We start from the raw sequence: 19,841 nt of genomic DNA on the forward strand, positions 1-19,841 counted from the left end.
TGTGTGGAAAACATGTGGTTTGCCTCTTTAGATCACTCACCAAAGCTGCTGTTGAGGTCAAAATCATCCAAGTCTTCATCATCACCCGCTCCACCCGCCGGAGGTCGCGGTGGAGCGGGGACGGGCGCCGCCACGGCCTGAGGCAGGGAGGGCCGCCTGGGCGGGGACGCTGCTGGCCTGGCAGCAGCAGATGACTTCCTGGCCGGGCCGCCGGACGCGGCAGGAGGTGCCGGTGGGGGTGCGGGCTGTCTGATCGCGCCGGAGAGCTGAGCGGGAGCGGTGAATGGCAGTGAGGTCCGTTTGGCCGCGCCATTAGCCAGAGCTGAGGACGCTGCTGGCAATGAGCGCCTGGCGTCGGTTGTCAGCAAAGCTGGAGCATTTCCACTGAAAGTATAGCACAGTGTAATCAGGGTTCACAAAAAAACACTGTTTTATCAATGAGTTTTATATCTGCTAGGATGGGAGGCTTTCCAGGGCAGAAACCATGCTGAGCAGAGCTAATTGCAGAGGACACAACAACACCAAATTGCCAGTTAGTCCAACTCCCAAGTTTTGAGAGCTTAGGCTTTAGTTGCTCAGGTATTACGACTTAAATCCTATATCAGAGTCTCAGTTCAGACTCCAGAGCAGCCTTCATTAATCAGTTTCATTCATGGATTAACTTAAGGTAGGCGCTAAAAATAAAGATGCCATTCACATAGAGTGTGAGGGTATATCACAGCTATATTGTGGTCATCATAATCTACTTCCCCAATAAGCAGCTGGGAGAAAGGATTGCTTGGTGGTAATAGCATTTGTTGATGGGGTCAAGGTTCATTAAACATATTCTGAAATTGTAGGCTCTAGTAAATGTGTTCTCTCCCATGATTACAACCAACTGTTGACAGCTTTAGCTCCCAAGGGGCTGGCTGATTTTGATATTTTGGCATCATGGAAGAACTTATAAGGTCAGGAAAGTTTCAGGCATACCTGTTGAATGACAGTGTCTTTTGCCCAGAGGCATTAGCATGGCTGTCTGGTTTCAGTTTAACAGGCTTGAACTTGAACTTCTTCATGATTTTTTAGCAAGCATACTTGTAGTCACTAGTCTGAAAAGGAAAATAAATGTAAAAACAAAAGTGAACACAACAGTAAACAGCATACCTTAGTTCAGACTATTAGGACTATCTGGCTTCAACTAGATAGGGAGGTCTTGAACCTGACCCACCAGAATCAAGCTCTAGTTACTTAGAAAGAACTCAGTGAAAAAGGGCAATTGAACAATGAACAGCACAAGTGCTAGGCACTAAAATTGCCAGTAATTTAGAATATTCACAGCCAGAGGGTATTTATTTCTTGGAGTCTCAAAATTTTAGCTAGCCATGCTGAGGAATTACAGCTGCCACAGCATATCAGAAATAGGTATGCATAGCTAGGTAAATCATTTCAGGATAGTATAGAGCTTACATAATTTTTCATATGAGCAGTCATTCTTCAAATGTCTGCCAAAATTCAGGGTGACTTAAGGCAAAGTACAATGGTAGCTCACAATTGTTCTGTTGATAAAACTAGCATCAGGGCTGTTTCAGCTTGGTCACAGCTCATGACATGAGTCCCAACAGTATTCAGGGAATGTGAAGATGAAGTCCAGGTATATAAAAAACATAATCTTACTTCACCTAACCTTACCTACCTACTAACCTACTAAACAACCTACCAACCTACAACCTACCACTTGGACTTCTTCACATATACCATCATCAGTCCCTATGGCCAAATGCCCACTATTCTTTCTTTTCCTTAGCATCATAGGTATATCAGTTACAGATTCAAAAAGGCAGTCTTGGGCGCTGCAGGGGAGCACCGAGCATGCCACAAAAAACTCAATTCCAAAATCGTTGGATTTTCATTCCTAATCACTACTGTGCAGTTTAATCACTAGGGTAAGGTGCCTAATTAGCGACCCTTTCCGATTTGCGACCTACCTCCCTACAGAAAAACTGGCAGGAGAAAACGGGGTAAAAATATCGTCAAAAGGTCAGCCATACTTTGGTTATCAAATTAAATTATTTTCCGGTCGTCGATGTTTCTGGTGGGACGTTTCAGGTGAGTTTTAATAAAAATGACGAGTTTCTTATCCAAAATGTGTGTGTTTGGGCCCTCTCTGATGAAAAGCGATGCACATTAGGATGATGCACCTTTTTTATTCTGAATCGACATTCCTTCTTCAATTGATTGCCGTTTTCCCATAGTGAATCGCTCAACTGTGCACAGCATGGCGGTTAAAAATGTGTCGCAACTCATATTTCCTATTTGCGCCTGACATGGTCGCAAATAGCTCAAGAAGGGAAAGAAAGGGGAAAAGAGAGAAATGAAAATGAGGTGTTGCTGAAGCTTGCAATGTGTGGCAGGGGATGCCAAATGTCGTCACCGACTGCAGGGGTGCCGAATTCAACACGGACCTCGAATATCATACGAGATAGCCCGCAAAATTTGGGTTTCCGCCTTCTTTTCGCCTTTCGGTGCATCACGTGATCAGTTTTTACTTCCGTAAATGTGTTGGATAAACGTTCCTGTTCGAGTGATTGAAAACTTTGCGTATAGGTTTCCTTTTTGAGATCGTATTTCATCTTTTCAGGCGTCGCATTTTTTGCCATTTTTAATATGGGGAAACCCATAGACTTATTAGCGACCCTCCCCGGTCGCTAATCGGGAAGAGTTCCCTATCAGTCGGTGACACACCAGGGAAATAAGCTAAAATTAGAGCGCTCTATTTATTGCTCCCGCTACTTCACCGTCTCCCATAGGGTCCTGTGTTGAGCTGGTGTCGAGGCTCTAAAAATGACGCCGATTTTTGCACCCTTCTCACGAAAACCGCTCGGACCGCCTGGAAACCAATTGTTCCGCTCTAAAAATTTCATGATCGACGGGAAAATGAATGAGGAAAAGATTGGTCCTGAAATAATTCTGAACTCCCTGTAGAACATATCGAAATATGGCTGCAAACTAGGAGCATGTCAAAATCGACAAAACAATACAAATAAACTTACCGGGATTTTTTTTATTTTCCATGCATCTGTGTATGAAATCAGTCGGTTTTTCGGAAAGATCATCTTCTGTTTAATAAATAATTCCACAATTGCAATCGAGAAAAAAGAACATTTCCGCTGTGACAGCAGTTTTGGCATTGTGCCAGTAGTGTGGCGTGCGCGGTGCTGCGTGGTCGTCGGGGAGTTGTGAGTTATATTCGGTGTTTTAAATGGTTGATGGCCATTTGAACCAGCTTCATATTATTTCCTACAAATTTTTGCATCAAATTATTGCTTTGAAAGACCATTGAAACCCCTTATCTCTTCATGAAACACGATCATATTCATCGTCGACGAAAATGGCGCGGGACTCCATGTGCATTCCGATCGAAATAAATCGTAAATTAAATAATATTCGATGATAAGTATCATATTCTAGTGACACATTTTCATAAAATAAGGCATAAACTTTGCAAGGAAGTCAACATTGGATAATTTGATTCTTATTTTGCTCACATATCCTTGTAGTAGTCAAATGGCTCAATTGTTAGATGTAAGTATATGTTTTGGCTTGATGTTTGCTGTGAAACCACCCAGCCACTTGCTGGTTGAGTGGTTTTCTGATAATTACCTGATAATCATTTCTCCTTTTCCTTAAAAGAAACTAAAATTCCTTTCAAAGTAATCCATTTTATGGAAAGGCGGCTTGCTCGTTGGCATTTCAGGTTCTTGTTTTGTTATTGCTGGCAGTATTTTGATACAATAATGCAATATGAATTTTTTGCAATAATAAAACCTAAGACAAACTTAGTTAATGCGTCAATCAAACACCCAACAGAAAGATTGTGAGTCCTTGTGACGTGAAGTAGAATATTCTATGAATGTGTTATATAGAATATGCCAAATATTAAATTAATTATTATTTGATACTGATAGCTGAGCAGGCGAATTATGCCACAATATAATTTCATTTTCTGGTTTTGAAATAGCCGGCAGTATTTTACTTCAACAAATGTAATATACATGGAATACATGTTGTTATGTTACCTATGTTAAAAGTTTAATACATGTTGTAGGCTGTAATAAATAAATAATAACAGCCAACAGAAGGAGCTGTTTCAGCAGATAATGTTTGTACCTTATGCATTACCTTTCTTTTCTGCAGGACCATGCTTCCGCTGGGTGGTCGACGTTTGCCTCCTGAAGAAGTTGAGCAACATGAAGACCACCAGATGAGGTGTCTGCAGTTCATGTGGAACTCTGCAGACTACAAGTGTTATGCCAACCACAACCAAAGTGCTGTGATCATGGAGGCATGAACCTCATGACAACACTTCAGATTTGCAGTTGAACCAAAGTGTGATTCAAACCACCTGTGGCATCTCGCTCAGTGTGTGAACAGTGTGATTATTGTGCAGTGTTCAGCTGCAACTAAGACATTTATTAGTGACTTGTTTTGCAATTAGCCACCAAAAGCATTTTTGGGCTGGCTGCTGTAATTTGTTGTGCACTGCGCAATAGTGGTAGTGTTTTGTTACTTGTCAAGTTGTCAGTTGTGCATGTTGCAGGTTTCTCTTCCCTCGGCCCTCATTATCAGTTAAGTGGTGAATTGGCATCACTCAGTCTCCCCAGATCTCCATTGACTGTCTGTCAACCACCTAACTTGAGATGGTATTTGCTAATAGTGTCAGAAAAGAAGTGATTGTAGACATTTTTAGGAATATGAGCTCCGTTTCATGCGTGTTCCAGTGGTCATTTTGTCACATGTCCCATAGTGTAATAAATGGAAACTGTTGTTCCCTTTTGAAGGTACTCGCGGATGCAGAAAGCGTTGGGCCTAATTATTAAACGCACCCTCCTATCAGCGACGCACCAAATCGACAAATATCATCCTTTTTAGAACAGGAGGAAACGAAAACTTGTGAACATAGCTGTACCTACAACAGTGCATAAGGAATTGAAATTCTGGGAGTTTTTGAAATTCGGAGAAACTCAAGTTGTCGACAGGTATATGCCCCCTTGCACGTCAAAGACCGCCTAAAAAACAAACGTCTACAAATGAAGGCAGTATTCGTATGTTCGTTGTAATTGCAGCAGCCTAGCAACATGTATTGCGGTCCGATGGCGAATTACACTCGTGCTCAAAAACTATGCCGGTAACTGCCAATGCACTTAGGTCATAGGTGAGGAGAGGAAGGGTTATGTCATATGTCAATTGTCAACATCATAGAAATGGCTTCATCTGAGCTGTGCCTATTGTACATAATTCAACCAATCTATGCATTTTGTTTCTTGCAATCTACTCATGCTTTCACTCCAGCTTCAGAGTAATCATCCCATATTGTACGTCTTAAGATATTGATTTCTATGGCGGTTTGCAATTACTAGCCACGTCTCACCTCAGTTTGGTGACCCCGCATCGGCCCACTCGGCCGCTCTAAAATTGACTTACGGAGGAGGATGGTGCCTTTTATTTTAGCTTCTCCGCCGACTGCGGGGAGCGCCGTCGCCGAGGTAGGAGCAATAATTAGCTTATGTTTGGGACTAATTTCCACGCTTAATTAACATTTTAATGTTATTTTAATTAATTCATGTTAATCTTTGACGCATTGTCTTTCTATTGATACCATCCACCGGTCTGAGAATTACTGCCTTGCTGCGTAAGGGCCGATAAAAGATCACGCTTTTAGGGGTATCTCTTCAACATGGGGCAGGAGCAATAAATAGAGCGCTCTAATTTTAGCTTATTTCCCTGGTATGTCACCAACTGCTATTAGCGTTTTTTGCAATGGTTTGCCAAAATGCTCACTACAAATAAGTTAGAGAATATTGGGGCAGAAAATGACTATGTTTTAATAGAAAAATGAACGGTCTCTCCGAAAATCAAGCCAGTAATACATTGGCACCCACAGAGCGCGAGCAATGACGGTTCAAATTAAAGGGGTCGCTAATTAGGCACCTTACCCTACTTGTAATGCACTACTGTGCAGTTTAAAACAAACTTGTTCTAATAAAGGTAATTAAGTTTATAGTTTATTGTAAAAGAACACAATCATTTCTCAAAATTGTGGGCCAAAAACAAACTATCAAGTATCAAATCTTACATCGAAAACAGCCTCCCTTCCTTGACTCTTGGCTCAAGACCTTGACTCCCTCTCTGCGCGCGGTTCGTGAACTTGAAAAACATTACAAAAAAAATGAAACCAAGGCCCTATATACCAGGTAGGGTCGTCCGGCGATTCTACCTTTTCGTGACGTCAGCTCGTGACGTCATTTGGAGTCAAGTCTCGAAGCCCCGTTCAATCCCCATGTAAATGAGCGATTTTCGAAGCACTGTAGAATGAAGTCTGCACAAGATATATCAAACCTAAGTATCTTATCTGAAAGAGCAGACAATTTTCTGCAAGTTATCTTTTACGTGTTTTTCGCTAAATCTTTTGCTTTTTTCACAAAAGCGTAAAATGTCCCCCATGTCTCCGCAGCCTCCCTGCCGCCGGCCGCCGCGCGGTCGCGGTAGTGTAGTGGTTAGCGTGCCCGCGCAGTATTCCAAAGGTCCCGAGTTCGAATCTATGCGGTGCGGAACTTTAATTGCAATTCCAAGCTGAATATACTCACATCCATAAAAAATTATTATTCGTAAAGCTTAACTGTCACCAAGCTATCCATATAAATTGACCTCACCCAAAATATCGGCAAGATTCTATTAAAATATAAATTCAAATATGGCGGCTTGGACTGCCGCGTGCGTTAGGCTCCGCCCATAGCTCCGCCCACATGCGTGACGTCATTCGTGTTAGTGGACACACACGGAGATAGGGGACGACATGGGCCTGAATGAAACCATATTTAAATTTGGTAGCCTTATATAAAACATTTCTGACGAGTGCGCGACAATTTTATTTTGTTCTATTACCGACACAAGCGAAAGCACTTCTGCTGACAACCTTGTGACAACCAATGCACGAACGGTGTATCGCTGCTCATACAGAATTACTCTAGCTAACATGCTTTTAGAACAGGGTGGAACCTCCACACCGTGGCCAACGCGTTCGTAAGGTTCTGAAAGCACTAGTCGGTCGCAAATCACCAAAATTATCATTAGGGCTGGGTATATTATATTATCATAGCTTGGTATTGAAAGTGCATAGTGTGTAGGTTTGGTATAGGTGAGTGGTGAGTATTGTATTTTCCACATTCTGCTCAATCACGTGTTTTGCTCCCACAATCAAGGAGAGGCGGCAGGCGCCATACGCGGAGATACTTCTTTCTGACCAAACCAAACTTGACCCAACCTAAACCACAACCTACATCCTACAATCTATAACCTACAGCCTAGAAACCTACAATTGGTCAGAAATTTCAGCAGCCAGCTGGTTGCCGACCTGAGACCGTTATATCATGAAGCAGGTACCCCAACCACTATGCCGCGCACCCATCTGGCAGGGCTGTAGTGCCCTGGTGGCAAGCTGGTTTTTAAGGGTGCGTTTCACGCGTAACGCTATGAGAAACGTTTTTCGTGAATATCTAGAGCATCGTTGCTTCGATTGCCTTCGTTTTTGGATATGTTATGAAGGACGTTAACCTCGTCATCACAGAGTGGTTACCGTTGTTCTGCAATCCACATATACTGAGCAATTGAGACAAACATATTGAAAAATCAAAATTTCAAACGAATAGAACTCAATAACGGATTGTCCTACGGCTGTGATGTTTGCAGCTTCGAACTGACGAAGTCAAGGAAAACACTTCCTAGCAAGCCTTTTTTCAAATTTTGTACTATGTTTTGCATGATACAATTTTCATCTTGCGGTGCATTGCATGAAAGCCATGGCAACAATTTCAAAAATGTGGCTGCTAGGAATCATAAAGACATCGATTCTCTACACAATCCCGTAGAGTGAATCATCATTGCATGCATCACTATGCAGTTCTATTCATTTGAAAGTCATTGCACAGGTAGTTCATAAAATCGCCGAGAGATGTCTCTGGCTGTATGGCCCGCGCGTTTCGACGGTCCCCTCGGCTCGTCACTCAGCGGCGTTTGTTGACAGTGTCGCACCCATTAGTTACGGCGCTCCGCTGGCGTTCGGCCGCCGTCGAGGTGCCCTGAACCCTCCCTGCTAAGTTTCGCCGTGACCAGACGGGTCGGAGACTCATCCCACGATCTATCCATGAGCGGCACCCAGCCAGGCGTCTCCTATCGCGCGCCTCTCACTCTTGATCGGGAGTACGCCGGGAAAAGCTTGTGAGAAACTGACAACTTTGAAAGATGTCACAAGTTTTGTGTGAGTGGCATTACGAACAGCGAACAGGTATATTTTGACAATAGGTGGGTATTTGACCTGACCTGGGCAGTCGGTACGGAACATAAATAATGAACATAACCAGCAATACCTACAAATTCCATGGAGACATAGACTCTAAGTGACGTGAGACCAAATAGCCGTTTTCACGACGGGCTATCTAACGAATGCACCTAATTTGACCAAATCTGCACCAAATCTCTTTTACAATAAATATCTTCATATCATGACTATTTCAGTGTTTTAATTGAAAATAATGTTTGAAAATTAGAAAAATGAAACATAAGCATATGTGCAGCCCAAACTGATAGAAAGACAATGAAGCACAATTTTAAGAAACACAATGAGCCTCATTTGACCAAATCTGCACCAAATCTGCACCTAATTTGCACCAAATGCGTACCAGATGGCCGTCGTGAAAACGGCTATTATCAGTTCGACTGTTTGTCAAAACCCTCGCCCTGGCAGGGTATTTTTCCTAACGCGGCGTGGCAGGGGGAGGGGTCAATGCGAGTTGCGACCCCCCTCCCCCAGCGTTTCGAAACTAGCGTCGTTCGCAACAAAGAGCAGTCGATTGCTCTCAACGAGTACCTACTCGCGATTGGTTTTTACCCTAATTCAATAGTTGACCCAGTTATGACAGATCAAAGGTCAAATTTCGGGGAAAGCTGCAATTATCCAAATTACTTAGCCAATATTGGCGAATCTATGAAAGATAGTGACATGAAACTCTCATGACCGTGTTTTTCAACGAATTAGCAACAAAATGATGTATACTTGATTTCATTTCAGTCAAAATAGCGTCTCTAGAGATAGTTTTTCACGTATCACTTTTGAAGTAATAAAGCTAGGCAAAAACTGCATAAGAGCAATTAGCAGCATCGAAGTCCTCTCGTAATTTGACAACAAGCCTTGCTTAGTTGGACGGCCCTACAGAGGCTCAGTAAATGACCCTGCCTGAATTTGACCAGAGATGTTACCTACAACAATCCACTATGTATGTATGACTGTATCCCCCTCAGTTGTCTTCCTCCCACTAACTTTCCCCTGTGTGAGTGAGCATCAGTGGGCGTTTCAGGGATGAGGAGGGCAGTCACTAACTGTTTGCAGTTGTGACTACTTTGCTTCTTTTATACCATCTATTAACAGCATGCTTACTCCTCTGATATTCGCCTTCTTTTGTTTTTTTTTTTCCTTACTCTTAGCAGGGAGTGCCGCGACTTGTCATATTAAGTTTTCTGGTGTTAACGTAAGGTTCTGTGTGTCGCTGGGATAGAGGGAGGGGGCACTCCTGGTCACCTGTTCATGGGTGGCGGTGTAGAAAAAAAATTCGTCTCGTAGCATATATGTGCTGACTTCGAAAGGTCAAGGTCAAAGGTTGACCTCGGATCACATAACCTTAAGATACACACTGGTGGGGCTATTTTTGCCCCCCCCCCCCCTATCTCCGAAACTATTGGACGGATTTGCAAAACGCAAACGCAAACGGCGTTCGTTGTTTACCTTGGGAAAATTAACCCGCGCCGGGCCGGTGCTCTGAGATTCCGCGCCGGCCCTGGGTTCCACAATTTCACACACGATGAAAAATTGATGGATGATAAGCTATGCCAAGTTTTATATTATATAAAACTTATATAATATAATAATAAAAAGCCGGTTTTATATAACGGGTGGTCAGTATGAAACTGGACAAAGTTTGATTAAGCATAGCATCTCCAATTATGGACAGATTTTTATTATTTTTGGCAGGTGAATACTTCCATTTATTCTTTATTACCAGCTCAGATTTCAACTTTCTGCTATTAACTAGTAGAAAACATTGTGCCGGTAAGTCAGCAAGCGTTCCGGGACCTGTTCGCGCAAGTTTGTGAAAATAACACAAATTACAAACATGCTATCATTATGCGTCACATTACGTCATAGGGTGTAACCAGATCTTAAGAATATGTGATCATCGATAAATTCTGAGGAAGTGCAGATGTTTTGCATGGTGGGAACGGCAAGACCACCAAGAAAAGGCGCATTCAGCACCGGAAGAAACAAACCGGTGCCGTTACCGAACAGTTGGGGCTCTGCTTTTGATCTCTGGGAAGAAATTTTGGAATCTTCCAAATAAATGAACAATTAATGTGCATCAACAAGCAGGAATCAGGTACAAAAATAGGAAAAAGGTGACGGGGGCATAATTTCGTACGCAGAACACCCGCCTGCGCCGTCTGTCACAGGGTCCAATGCAGGGTAGTAAAAACATGGAGGTGCATGCATATGGACGATGAATCTTATTTCACCTGCAGGCTGCAGTGGCAGTCAAACGCCTTCCATTGTCGAATTTTACACCTCAGCTGGTGGAGACACTATTCCACATGTGGATCGCACCTTCGCTTTCGACCTGAGAGCAAGCATCCACCCGAGATGCCCGTCTGGCTTGCCATGAGTCCGAGGGGCTCACGCGTCCAGTTACTTGCCGAGCACAGGCAATGAAAAGGGCGAACTGTGCTATGAAAAGTGTTTGAATGGCGATTGTTACCACTTCTTGAGTCTCAGAACACAGAGCATGATGCTCTGTTAGGTTCCGACCCTGCAACAGTCACAGTACGCGCGCTAGAGCACGAAACTTCTTGAGGAGGCTGGGGTGCCCGAAATAGCACGTGACATGAACCCGCCATGTACCCCTCAGATTTAGCCCATTGAGGATCTGTGGGGATCATCAAACAGAAAGTGTATAAGGGAAGGTGACAGGTCAGCTGAGACGCATAATTGAAGCGGAGAATCCACCAGGCGATCCGTCAAATCGACCCGGAGGTGCCGCGAAAGACAATAACGGGGCTGCCAGCGCGCGTGCGCTTGGAGGCTGACAGAGGTCCAGTGTCGTACATCCATTAGGGCGAGCGTGATCACAACAAAATAATGGCACGGTAACGCGATTTTCGTTGTTTTCGCATGAAAACTTTCGACACAGTTACAATTCAAACTTTGTCCAGTTTCATACTGACCACCCGTTATTATATAAAACCGGCGCTTATACTGGCAAAAAAACTTGCAAGTTTGACAAAAACGCCCCACCTCCCCAACCGAGGACTAATGAAGCTAACACTATGAATGTGACTGAAGCTGCTTTCCTGTACCTCATTCTGATTCTGTTAGCCTTTTCATTATTCCGGTCTTTCCCTATCCGTGTGTGTCGGCGCGGGTTCGGTCCAATGTCGACTGAGTGCTTGACATCTGGTCCTTTCCGCCCTGCCTGATCGGCGCGGCGGACCCGTGCCACTCCTCCCCGAACTCGCGGGGCGCGGATGGGGAGGGGCGGTCCGGCAGTCGAACCCCTCTGCGCTAACAGATGGATGGACAGGGGAAATGTGATACTTGTCCTATGACAACAAACCGGCGTTCAGCGCTAGGGCCATCTACTGGTCTAGAAACGTATCTCTATGTCGGCAAGATCCTCGCCAGGTGGTGTAAAGGTCGCGTGAAACGCACCCTTAATGATGCAATAGGGTATTCCCCCATAGTGCCTTTGCGCAGCCGGAATAAGGAATTACCCTGCTTAACCCCCGCTATAATACTTGGAAAAGGATCCTTGTTGGCTCCTCTAAGAGTTCTGAGGGAAGGTTACCAGAGAAGGGTAATACAGATTACACGGAAAAATGCCCACTTTATTTCTCAAAGCATTCCTACAGCCTACACCTCTGCTGGCCTTGGTGAGAAGTGCTGCCACATTTCTTAGGTTCCCCATCCCCCCAGCAGCAGTGGCACATAGTACAACTAAGGGGCCAGCAGGTTCAGGACTTGCTCACTAATTAATGTGGAGTAACACTGTATTTATTTTCTTGAACTCAAATCTATGTGTTTATATTCCAGGCAATCGACTGCTGTTCCAAATAAGAATGGCAGGACTACTTGGAGGAGCCCCGTCTGCTGGTGCTGCAGCCAGTCCACAGGAAGAGGCAGAGCAGCTTACCAAGGTCGGCAGTGGCTTCACTAAATGGAACCAACAGGGAATAAATATTGCACAACCATATTTATTTGTTGATTGCCTTTCCTTCCATTATAAAACCTTGCTAGATTATGGTAGGTATGGTGGGCAATTTATGGCACCTGACCAAGGTTTGTTGTTTTCAGATCAGAGATTTCTTCATGCATTTCAACAAGATCTCTGAGATGTGTTTTACAGACTGTATCTGGGACTTCACTTCTAGGGACGTCCGTGGCAAAGAGGTAATGAAATAATTTTTGTGACGACCTCCGACTGACTAATTTGTATGGTTCATTAGCAGCGTGTCATATTTACCAAATTTGTGATATTTTGTGAGCCCATTAGCAGTCCATACATCCGGGCTGCGGTCAGCCATGACACGCTATACCACCTATGAGTTGTTGAGGACCATGGTCGTCTTTTCGTGCCTACGGTCGTCTTCTCGCGCCGCCCAATTCCTTAAAGTTTACGACTTCGAATGGATTAAACGTTACCTTGTACGCCATCATTATGATATCTAGGGCGATTAAATTACTAGAAATAATTCAGCCGAATTTATGAACGACCCTGGCGCCAAACGGCCTGGAATATAGCATTCATATTTGATAAGTTGGATGAATGATACAATTACCTATCAGCAGTGGTAGTTGGAGAAGCAAACGCGCTGTAGGTACATCATGGCTCCACTGTGATAAAATGTGCAGCATTTTCTACACTGAACCATAGTGTAATAAATAACACTATGGCTGAACTGATGTCATTACCATCGAGTATTGACCCGTTCGGTCCTTCTACTCTTTTCACAGGAAAAGTGCGCCATCTCCTGCCTGGAGAAATTCCTCAAGGCCAGCAACCGGATATCACAGCGTTTCCAGGAACACCAGATGATCGCTAACGAAAGCGCGATGGCCGCCATGAAGGCAGGGAAGTGACGCAACAGACCTCCCGGACATTAATGGCCATGTTTTCTTTGACACGGTGTTCATGTACGAGTTTGGTGTGTGCGTTGCCTCTTTCTTGTACAACTACATACATACCGAGGTTCCATGTAGTGCGGAATGCTTGTGATGAATTATCGTTTTGTTTGTATAAAATGATACTCGTGTGGTTTGTAAGGTTTATTGCATACGACAATGGATGATGACGACGCACGTAATACGGTAATACGATGAATCCACATGGCAGTTAAAGCACGTTAGGTTTTAACTCACGTCTTCTTTTTCCGCTTCACGGCGGGATCCGCTGATGCGTCAGCTGAACGCTTGCCTTCGTCTGTAAATTAAAAACAGGCCCTCTGATTAGCTACAGACAACACGTCAATGTGTGTTTTTTATATCTCTAATTAGTGATTAGTGCTTTCGGTCGGGGCGTGGGTAGAAGGAATATGCAAAAAAAAAAATCAAGAACACCGAGAAAAATACAGGTCGTGCTTACTGCAGTGCACACAACTTTAAGGAAATGGTGCAATTTATGTAGTACAAACGTGTAAAACGAACTCATTGAACCGACTTATTCGGTCTCACATTATCGCACTCTCGTCGGCCGTCGCCCATCCTCGCACTCAGCACTGGTGGAAAAGATCAACTGCCTCGCGCCGCTCGGTACTCACCCGGCGTGCCCTTGGGCGCCCTCTCCTTGGCCTGCCACAGGCTCTTGGAGACCATGCGGTGGGCGGCGGGCCGGTCCACGCGCATCGCCTTGGCCTTGTCCTCTATCTCCTTGACGCGCAGCATGGTGGTCTTGAGACGCTCCAGCTCCGTCTTGATGCCGTGCTCCTGGGTGTCCTCGCCGCGGGTGCGGAGATAAACTGGAACCAAACACACTGACACGGTCAGCGCGCGGCGAACGGTCAGCAGGGGACCGCGAACACCGCCACAGCGCAGCGTGGATACCAAATGATGAGACTGTTTGACAAATAAATGGAACTAGCGGCGTCGACATGAATTCAGCACCCGATGTGGGCAAGCGCACAGACCTGAAGAGCAAGGTGGAAATCAGCTTGGCTAATTTCTGTTGTTGACTGAAGTAGAAGTAAATATCAGTTGGTATGAAGTAAATGCCTGTTGAATATTCTACATTAAAGATTCCAAGTGAAATGGCAGAAACTTTCACTTTTGACAAAAATAGGTAAACCTGAAACCTTTTAAAAGAATGGATACATAAACAGTGAGTGACCAAAGCACTGCACTGACACTGTTGAAATGTTTGCTGATGATGGACAGGTAGGCAGAGACTGACAGGTAACATTCACATCGCTTTCTGACATGCATTCAGTCCTTGCCAGCTTTCTCAGTGGACATAGAATACGGTGAATTGTAATATAAAAAGATGAATACATTAAGTAGCCACTACCTTCCTCTACCAAAACATAATAATTATTAAAGCATAGGTATCCTGATTGGTAATCACCAACTATAAAGAGAGAGAAATTGCCCTCAGTAAACAGTTACTAGTGGTGATGTTTTTTTTTTGCAGTGGGTACTCACTCCAAAACAATGAGTTCATGGCATAAGCTGACACCAGATCATACTTGGCACGTTGAAGTGGTGTCATCTGCAAAGCATGGAGAGAGTATTTCACACAAAAATAACTGACATCAAAGCAAATGCATATTATGCACCTGATGGACATATAACACAATGGATATAAAATATTGCTTAATCAAAAAAAAAATTAATAAAACAACAATAGCTTTAACTGATACAATGGCAAAATTTACAAAAAAAAAGGTTAGAAACTTTTGGTTTGGTTACAGTGTAGACTGATACCAAGCTACAGTAGAAATTGGCACGAGCTATATCAATATAAGGCAACCACAACACAGGTAGAAGAATCTTGAACTGTTTGGACACATACTGACTGATATGATTCTTCTAGAGGAGTAGAAAGGAAGGGATCAAGTGATTTTTCCAAATTCTTGAGGGCCTTGTCCATTTCACCTAGCTTGACTGCTAGGTCTTTTGGAAAATCACCAGAGCTCTTGCTTGACATGGTAAATTTGACGAACTGAAACCAGAACAAATAGTGATATTAGTGGTGTGCCCATCAAGCCGTGATTGAATCATGCATGCCTGGTCAGCAAAATGCAAAGCTTGTAAACCTATGAAAATAAATCAACAGCAGACTGACCCAGTCAGTCCGCTAAACGATTTTTTATTATCATTAATATACCTTGGATTAAATATGACTAGTCCTGTAAACCTAATGTAAGTACCTATTCAATATTTGATAGCACGGCAATAAATCTGCACAGACGCCCAGTGCAAACGATGATGAAGACAATTATTGAAAAAATATCGTGCTTTTTAAAATCTTTTAACCCTATATTGAACCTAAGTGGACAAATTAATCTAAAGGAATTATCACCACGGTATTTATCACATTCGCCCACGGACCACTACCTACAAGCAGCCACTTTGCATCTGTTTTGTAACTGGTGCGCCATCGATGTGCCGCTAAGGCTGCTGAGATTGAAAATGCTATTTAGCTGTTTTTATTGCAATGTGCCACTGATCCAGTCGATACAATATTGCTGACACCACTCGAGTTTCAGTTAATACTTATTTATAATTTTGATTGAGCTTTCTTCTTCAATCAATTGAAAAGAGACCAATTTTTACGTGAAATAGAAAATTTCGCGCAATTCAAATGAATCTAAAAGATGATACGTCACAGGTGACTTTGCCTGGCGGACCATGATTGGTCAACAGTCAAAATGTCAACCTTATGTTTTGCTGCAAGCCTGCAAGTTAGCTTCATGATCCGGAAGCGATAGCATCGCCTCACAGTCAGGGTTGCCAGACTTGGCGATATGTCGCCAATTTGGCGAATTTTGGAAGTCATTGGCGATAGAAGCACGGCGTTTGGCGATAGGCGATAAAACGTCAAATATTGGCGAATTTCCGAGTTCGCCTCCAAATCACCGAATATTATTTAAAAAAATAAACAAAACAAAGCGAAAAACATCGTTACGAAATATTTCGTAATCTGATTAATTTAACCTTCCGACGTTTCATATTAGGCACTAAAATATAAAATCTTCCTGATGAAAATATCTTCTGAACCACATCTCGCACGACCTTTGCTCAGGGGTGGAGATCTGTCAAAACTCACCTGTTAAACTCACCTGTTAGGTTTCCACAACCTTGGCTCGTAAAGGAAGGAGTGGAAACCTATTGCGTGCAGAGACGCGCCAATTCCTTGGGTGGGCAGATGGCTGGACCTCAGGCAAGGAATTGGAATGGTGCGTCTGCATTTGGTATAACACTGAAAAAAGAAAACTGGTGCGTGTTTTAAGTGCCAGAATCCTAGACAAGATGATCAATTATGTAAATGAGAAAAGAGGGTACCGAAATGTGATACGTTCTCGGAAGGAAAGGTCAGGATAGGTAACCTAGGTTAGTCCACCCGGTCCAGCTCGAGAAGGGCGGGCAGCAGCTACCTAGGGGGTAAGGGCGGAATATGATAGGTAGCCCAGGCGCGTATAACCCCGCCCCAACTTGGGAAGGGTGGGGCGCTTACCTGGGGGGGGGGGATGAAGGATGAGATGTGGATCGTTTGCCTTCTCTTATCCTGTGTGTTCGTACAATCTACTGCCCAGTGCGGCTTTCAGTCCCTTTTTAAACTGCACCAGGGACTCCTCGTTCACCAGCCAATCTGGGAGGGCATTCCAATCGCGCACGACTCTGTGGGTGAAAAACCGTGACCTTGCATCTATAAGACTCCGACACGTTTTTATCTTTCTACTATGCCCGCGCGTTCTGTTGTCGGCCTCCAGATCCCAGAGGATCTCCGGGGATATCTTACTGTGGCCGTGAAAAATCTTCCAGCATTTGATAATATCGGCTCGAAGGAGGCGTCCCTTCACAGAGAATAGGTCAAGTTCCTTTAGGCGATCACCATATTCCATATTGCGGAGCCCAATCACATTGCGAGTCCAGAGCCTTTGAACAGACTCTAATCTTTTGAGATCCTGTACATAGCCACTGTTCCAGATCGGTGACGCGTACTCGAGAATGGGGCGAATGTGAGATTTCAGTATATGAGTCATAAAGTCAGGCGAGCGACACCTGGTCGATTTCAAGAAATTGTGAGCAACTCCTCCAGCCTTCGCTGCTATGCTGGCACAGTGTTCATGGAATTTCATCTCGTTGTCGATGATAACACCCAGGTCACTACATGACGTAACGCAGGGAATTGTGTCACCAGCCAGTGTGTATGCACGGGGCTCGAAGTCATGGAATCGTCGCCTAAATCGTATGACGGCGCACTTCCTGAGGTTCATGCTGAGACCCCAAGACTCTGCCGTAGAGTGGAGCAAGTCTATATCCTTTTGTAGCGCAGAAAATGTCAGGGGGGTCCTGCCCGTGTCCATGCCGGGCAGATGGAGGCGGGCTGGATGCAGTACCATTGACTTACATAGCAGTAATTCGTTTTCAGGGGGGGTCCTGACCCCCCCCCCCCCCGAGATCCCCACCTCTGCCTTTGCTATTTTATTTGGCGCTGGTTAAGGTACGCTGTTATGTAGATGAATATGAGAAACGAGATAGGTTACACGAACGCCAACTTGCGCTGCTACGTATGCTTATACAGCGCATCCTATTTGGCGAATTTTGGCGAAATTCGAGGGGCGAATTTGGCGATAAGGACCATTCTGGATCTGGCAACCCTGCTCAGTCACATTCACACGTTGCATTGCACTGGAGAACCACAGGGTATATTTAATTCTGGAGAACCATCTTATCCATAGGTTTATATAGCCTTGGGTGCTACTGATACCATGGCCAACCCAGGGCACTAAAAGAGTCAATAAAGCACTAAAGGTGCTACCACAGTGTATTTGGGTGCTACTACATGTACTCAACAAGATGTCGATCTTGATATGTCAGTGTACTGTGTAGCTTGTTCAAGAGGGAAGGCCTTTTATTTTATTTAAAGGAAATAGTTCACTTTTAACATGGGGTTTGGAACTGGAATAGCAGTTTTGTTGCTTGCGCTGAGACTAGCACAAATCAGAAGCTTTTACGGCCCAACGATCACCCTAGACGAAGATATTCCATTTTTCGTTCCGAAAAGAGTGCCTTGCAGAGGAATGCGTGCCTTGCTGAGGAATGCAGTCACGTCATCGTCAGCCAATCAGAATGCTGCTTACAGCCGATGGGTTTGTCCTACGCAATATGATTGGTCAACGCGTAATAAGCTTCCGCGTCAAACATTATTTTATATAGAATATAGTTCTTCTTATACTAAAATATAGAAAATAATCCTTTTTACAAAAACGTTTTGTTTTATTTTCTGATCATTTTGAGCATAAAAAACATAAATCCATAGCAAAATACTAATTTCAGGAAAGTGAACTATTTCCTTTAACTTTTAAGACTTTTTTGTTTTGCAAATTTTCCTTTCGTTTTTCAAACCCAGAGCGGATGAGTATTGAAAAATTGTTTCAAGAATTAAATTCTTGCAGTGTGTTACGTTCTAGGCGTTAGAAGAGCAGATTTCACGATGTTTATTAACTAAAGAGAGGTGCTATACCTGGAGCCTGGAGGTGCTTTTTTTCTAACAAAATCTGAACAAACCTAACCTTACCTGACCTAACCTAACCTAACCTACAACCTTCAACCTAAAAACATACAAACCTTCCCTACAACCTACAAACCTCCAGGGCCTCTCCTCAGTTGGAAAACTGAAACCTGGCTGTGTGTGATGTCGGTCTACTAATGCCACATTTTATAGAGACCTATGTAGGTAGGTAGGTAGCTAGTAGGCATGTAGTGCCAAAATCAAGGGTAGTATTATACCTAATGCATAGTTTATGAGGGTTTAAAATTTAAATGCCCTGTCAGGTTCTTAGTTCTGGTTCATGAATATTTATATTTGTGTCTAGTGGTGATCACATATCTTTGTTAAGATGTTAGCTAATATAATTAATGTTGTATAACAAAAAAAGTATTGGTATGGCATGCAGATGATTGATGATAAATACAGGGTGTCCCAGAATTACCCGGACATTGTTAATTAGCGTATAAAATAAGGCAAACACGATTGCGCTTTTTTCTTTTTATCGTCCTATATAGTCAACTAGGGTGGCTGTGAAATAGCACATGCAATAGATACGCTTGTTACAAGATCAGCCGACAATGATTGAAAATGCCAGCCATTGCTGGTCTCAGTTGTTTTACGGCTCTCCCGAAACTGGGTGAAGGCCTGTTTTCTTTGACCTGTTGCCGGAGGATAATACGATTATATAAGATAAACATAACATCAAAGTGTTCCCAGGTCATAAGGCATTATCCCCCAAAACAAAAATTGCTGCCTACACCACTTTTGCCGCGTTTTTTACATCTGAAGTGGAGAAGCTCCATGTCTGAACATGGCGGGACCTTTGGCTTCCAACAGATTTGGTTTCCAAAACAAACCCGTCCATGGCCATTTGGTTTACGGCATCCAGTTTTTTTACTGGTAGAATATTACCGCAGTAGTACTCTGTGCTAACGGCTGTCGTTGGGCCATCATATCAAGCCGAATGAGTGCACAGTGGCTCAAAATGTCTCACAA

General features: G+C 43.7%; 3 protein-coding genes across 18 annotated transcripts in view; 1 reads left to right on the forward strand and 2 right to left on the reverse strand.

Moving 5' to 3' along the window:
* LOC122381390 (Bloom syndrome protein homolog) overlaps positions 1-6,191 on the reverse strand; it is a 19,603-nt gene extending 13,412 nt beyond the window's left edge. Inside the window, exons 1-3 of one of the 3 annotated variants that reach the window (XM_043365474.1) lie at positions 6,113-6,191; positions 970-1,088; positions 41-384 (exon numbers count right to left, since the gene is read on the reverse strand). In XM_043365474.1, coding sequence (XP_043221409.1) covers positions 41-384; positions 970-1,055 — 430 coding nt within the window. In that variant the 5' untranslated portion in view covers positions 1,056-1,088; positions 6,113-6,191. Of the gene's footprint in view, positions 1-40; positions 385-969; positions 1,089-2,441; positions 2,710-2,848; positions 2,867-6,112 lie in introns of those variants that run through there. The other 2 variants (XM_043365475.1, XM_043365473.1) reach the window with 2 other exon arrangements.
* On the forward strand, positions 927-13,391 carry LOC122381393 (mitochondrial import inner membrane translocase subunit Tim9-like). 5 transcript variants are annotated; one of them, XM_043365491.1, is made up of 4 exons: positions 927-947; positions 12,170-12,273; positions 12,431-12,526; positions 13,091-13,391. In XM_043365491.1, exons 2-4 carry the CDS (start codon positions 12,196-12,198, stop codon positions 13,214-13,216), a joined length of 300 nt encoding a protein of 99 aa, XP_043221426.1. In that variant the 5' UTR covers positions 927-947; positions 12,170-12,195; the 3' UTR covers positions 13,217-13,391. The 5 variants fall into 5 exon arrangements, with proteins under 5 accessions (XP_043221426.1, XP_043221430.1, XP_043221428.1 ...); XM_043365495.1 differs by lacking the exon at positions 927-947 and adding an exon at positions 5,443-5,522; XM_043365493.1 differs by lacking the exon at positions 927-947 and adding an exon at positions 7,025-7,174.
* On the reverse strand, positions 13,384-16,035 carry LOC122381392 (nuclear nucleic acid-binding protein C1D-like). 10 transcript variants are annotated; one of them, XM_043365481.1, is made up of 5 exons: positions 16,008-16,035; positions 15,141-15,290; positions 14,771-14,837; positions 13,894-14,091; positions 13,384-13,556 (listed from the first exon to the last, which is right to left on the reverse strand). In XM_043365481.1, the coding sequence occupies exons 2-5, from the start codon at positions 15,273-15,275 to the stop codon at positions 13,492-13,494; spliced, it is 465 nt and encodes a 154-aa protein (XP_043221416.1). In that variant the 5' UTR covers positions 15,276-15,290; positions 16,008-16,035; the 3' UTR covers positions 13,384-13,491. The 10 variants fall into 10 exon arrangements, with proteins under 10 accessions (XP_043221416.1, XP_043221423.1, XP_043221421.1 ...); XM_043365488.1 differs by lacking the exon at positions 16,008-16,035 and adding an exon at positions 15,690-16,004; XM_043365486.1 differs by lacking the exon at positions 16,008-16,035 and adding an exon at positions 15,690-15,712 and having other exon boundaries at positions 15,145-15,290.
* Positions 16,036-19,841: the final 3,806 nt, after the last annotated feature.

The sequence above is a fragment of the Amphibalanus amphitrite genome, unplaced genomic scaffold, assembly GCF_019059575.1.
Source record: "Amphibalanus amphitrite isolate SeventyFive unplaced genomic scaffold, NRLGWU_Aamphi_draft 000119F_arrow, whole genome shotgun sequence".
In the NCBI taxonomy this organism is placed as follows: Eukaryota; Metazoa; Arthropoda; class Thecostraca; order Balanomorpha; family Balanidae; genus Amphibalanus; species Amphibalanus amphitrite.

Excerpts from the sequence above, each read along its gene's own strand:
- LOC122381393 (XM_043365491.1), top strand. The coding sequence starts at position 12,196 with ATGGCAGGACTACTTGGAGGAGCCCCGTCTGCTGGTGCTGCAGCCAGT. Across the intron at positions 12,274-12,430 it reads AGGCAGAGCAGCTTACCAAG|ATCAGAGATTTCTTCATGCA; the intron begins GTCGGCAGTGGC and ends TGTTGTTTTCAG. Across the intron at positions 12,527-13,090 it reads GGGACGTCCGTGGCAAAGAG|GAAAAGTGCGCCATCTCCTG; the intron begins GTAATGAAATAA and ends CTCTTTTCACAG.
- LOC122381392 (XM_043365481.1), bottom strand. The coding sequence starts at position 15,275 with ATGTCAAGCAAGAGCTCTGGTGATTTTCCAAAAGACCTAGCAGTCAAG. Across the intron at positions 14,092-14,770 it reads CATGAACTCATTGTTTTGGA|TTTATCTCCGCACCCGCGGC; the intron begins GTGAGTACCCAC and ends GTTTGGTTCCAG. Across the intron at positions 13,557-13,893 it reads GGCGCCCAAGGGCACGCCGG|ACGAAGGCAAGCGTTCAGCT; the intron begins GTGAGTACCGAG and ends TTTAATTTACAG.